General features: G+C 46.1%; 1 protein-coding gene across 1 annotated transcript; it reads right to left on the minus strand.

The window, feature by feature from the left end:
• Positions 1-334: 334 nt before the first annotated feature.
• Positions 335-1857, minus strand: LOC117468126 (G-protein coupled receptor 151). Its single transcript, XM_034112118.1, has one exon. The coding sequence runs from the start codon at positions 1707-1709 to the stop codon at positions 567-569; it is 1143 nt and encodes a 380-aa protein (XP_033968009.1). The 5' UTR covers positions 1710-1857; the 3' UTR covers positions 335-566.
• Positions 1858-2119: the final 262 nt, after the last annotated feature.

Raw genomic sequence — 2119 nt, forward strand, 5'->3', positions numbered from 1 at the left:
GTTTTAAAATGTATGACTTTGAAATAAATACTGCAGAATGCACTTTTATGCATATTCTTCATGCTAAATGAGGAAAAATAAAGAAACACATTGACCAGTGTTCACTGCTTACCAAATCTGCCAAAATGCTGATGACCTAAAACATGCAGCTGGATTAGTACTGATTTGTAATATGGAGAAATGATCTCTGCATGTCATCTCATAACAATTACATGGAGAGATTTGATGGTCGAGTTGTATTTTATCCGTGATTAAAGTAGGCTGAGTGATTGTAGCTTTGATAAATTAAAAAACAGAGCAGTCCATATTTGAGAATGTTTTATTATCCATGAACACAATCACAACAAAATATGACATAATGTCCTGAATGTTTACATTGGTTTGTACAAAGCTCCTCTAATAAAGTTGTTTTAAACTGCAGGCAATAACAGATATTCAAAAGAGAAACACACTGAAATACTTCACATCTAATAACAACACACAAACAGCTGTTCAACGAGGGTATTCACTGTGGGTCAACACACTAGAAACAAGCCGAGTCAAAAACACTTTTCACATCTGATTCTCTATAACATTTTCTCTTCTCTCTCCCATGGAACCGGATCCTGCTCAACCTCAACGTGCGTATTCCTGCGCCCTGTCCAAAAGTGCTCCACATCTGGGATAGTCTTCTCCCCCTCCTGTGCCGGCTGTGCGATTGCGTTTTCCACGGATTTGGCCCCCACTTCTGCTCCGTTTCCCTCCGTCTTTTGACACTTGATGCTGGGAAGCTGCTTCGACCCTCTGCAGGACGCGATGAACCAGATCTGGATCAGTCCTTGGCGCACGTCGTCGTACATGGTCATTAGGATCACCGGAGAGAAAGAGCTGCAAGCGTAGACCATGACTTGCGCAAAGATGATCAAACCCACGGGAGGCTTGTTGTACCCTAGCCTGATCCAGGTGAACGTGCCCCACTCTGGCAGCAGCATGAGCCCCAAAGCTCCACTCAGACACAACAAAACAAGGGTGACTTTGCTCTGGTGCTGCGGGCTGGGTGCGTGGTTCACCGCGGTGTGCAGAGCTTTGGTGTAGTAGGCAATGGTGAAGATGACCGGCACCACATAGCATGCAGTTGGATAAATCTTGTAGAACAAACTCATGAAGTCGGCTGCACACGCTGGCATTTTGGAGACGCAAATAGTGTCTCGGGCATGAGGCACCAGAGAGGCGAAAAGCATCTGGGGAATTGGAAACATCATGGACACGACGCAGATAAACGCCACGGCTCCATGGATCCACGTCGGGATGTTCGGGGGCCCCGTGTTGGGACTGGGGACCAAAGTGTGTTTGGCTCTTGTTGTGACTGCAAGGAGTAACGTTTTTGCAACCACACACGAGTGCTGGAACCAGTCCGTGGTGCTGCACACGAAGCTGCCCAGCGTCCAGGTCTGCTTGTAGTAAGTGATCGCGCGCACAGGAGCGCACAGCAGCAGGATCGCCAAGTCCAAGGAGGCCAGAGATGAGAGGAGGACTTTCACCTCGGAGCCCCTTTTGTTTCTAAAGTCACGGATCAAAATCAGCAAAACGAGCAAATTCCCAACTGCTCCGGACACGCAGATCCCGATGAGGACAACAGGCATGGCTGTCCTGGTCTCCTCCCCCTGGAGAAGTTGAACTCCTCCAACGAAATCAAAAAAGGACACATTTGCTGGTCGATTAATATCCATCTCCTAAATTATAAAAAATGCAACTTAAATGAAATGTTGTGTCTTTCAAGTTCCACTTTATCCTGCAGATTTGTACGTCCTGGAGGAAAAGAGAAAACAGAGAATCTGTCCAAAGCGTGTTGGTACTGAAATGCTTCCGATGCGGTCGTGATCGTATCAGCAAGTGGAAGAGCAGGATGGCAGGTAGGCTATTTCAAGTGCTGCCATTTAGCAACCACTCACGTCATATGTTACCAGTGTGCAGCTCCTGGCTGCAGCCAGTACAAATGTGAGCGCAGCCGGATGAGATTTACATTAAAAAACCTCAGAGTTTATCGCTCAAAATTCAAATCTAGATTAAAGTCTCTGACCTTTACTTAAATCCCTGACGAATAATTGGTATATGTGCTGCCATATGAAATATGCACATT

This window comes from Pseudochaenichthys georgianus, chromosome 22 (assembly GCF_902827115.2).
Source record: "Pseudochaenichthys georgianus chromosome 22, fPseGeo1.2, whole genome shotgun sequence".
Classification (NCBI taxonomy): Eukaryota; Metazoa; Chordata; class Actinopteri; order Perciformes; family Channichthyidae; genus Pseudochaenichthys; species Pseudochaenichthys georgianus.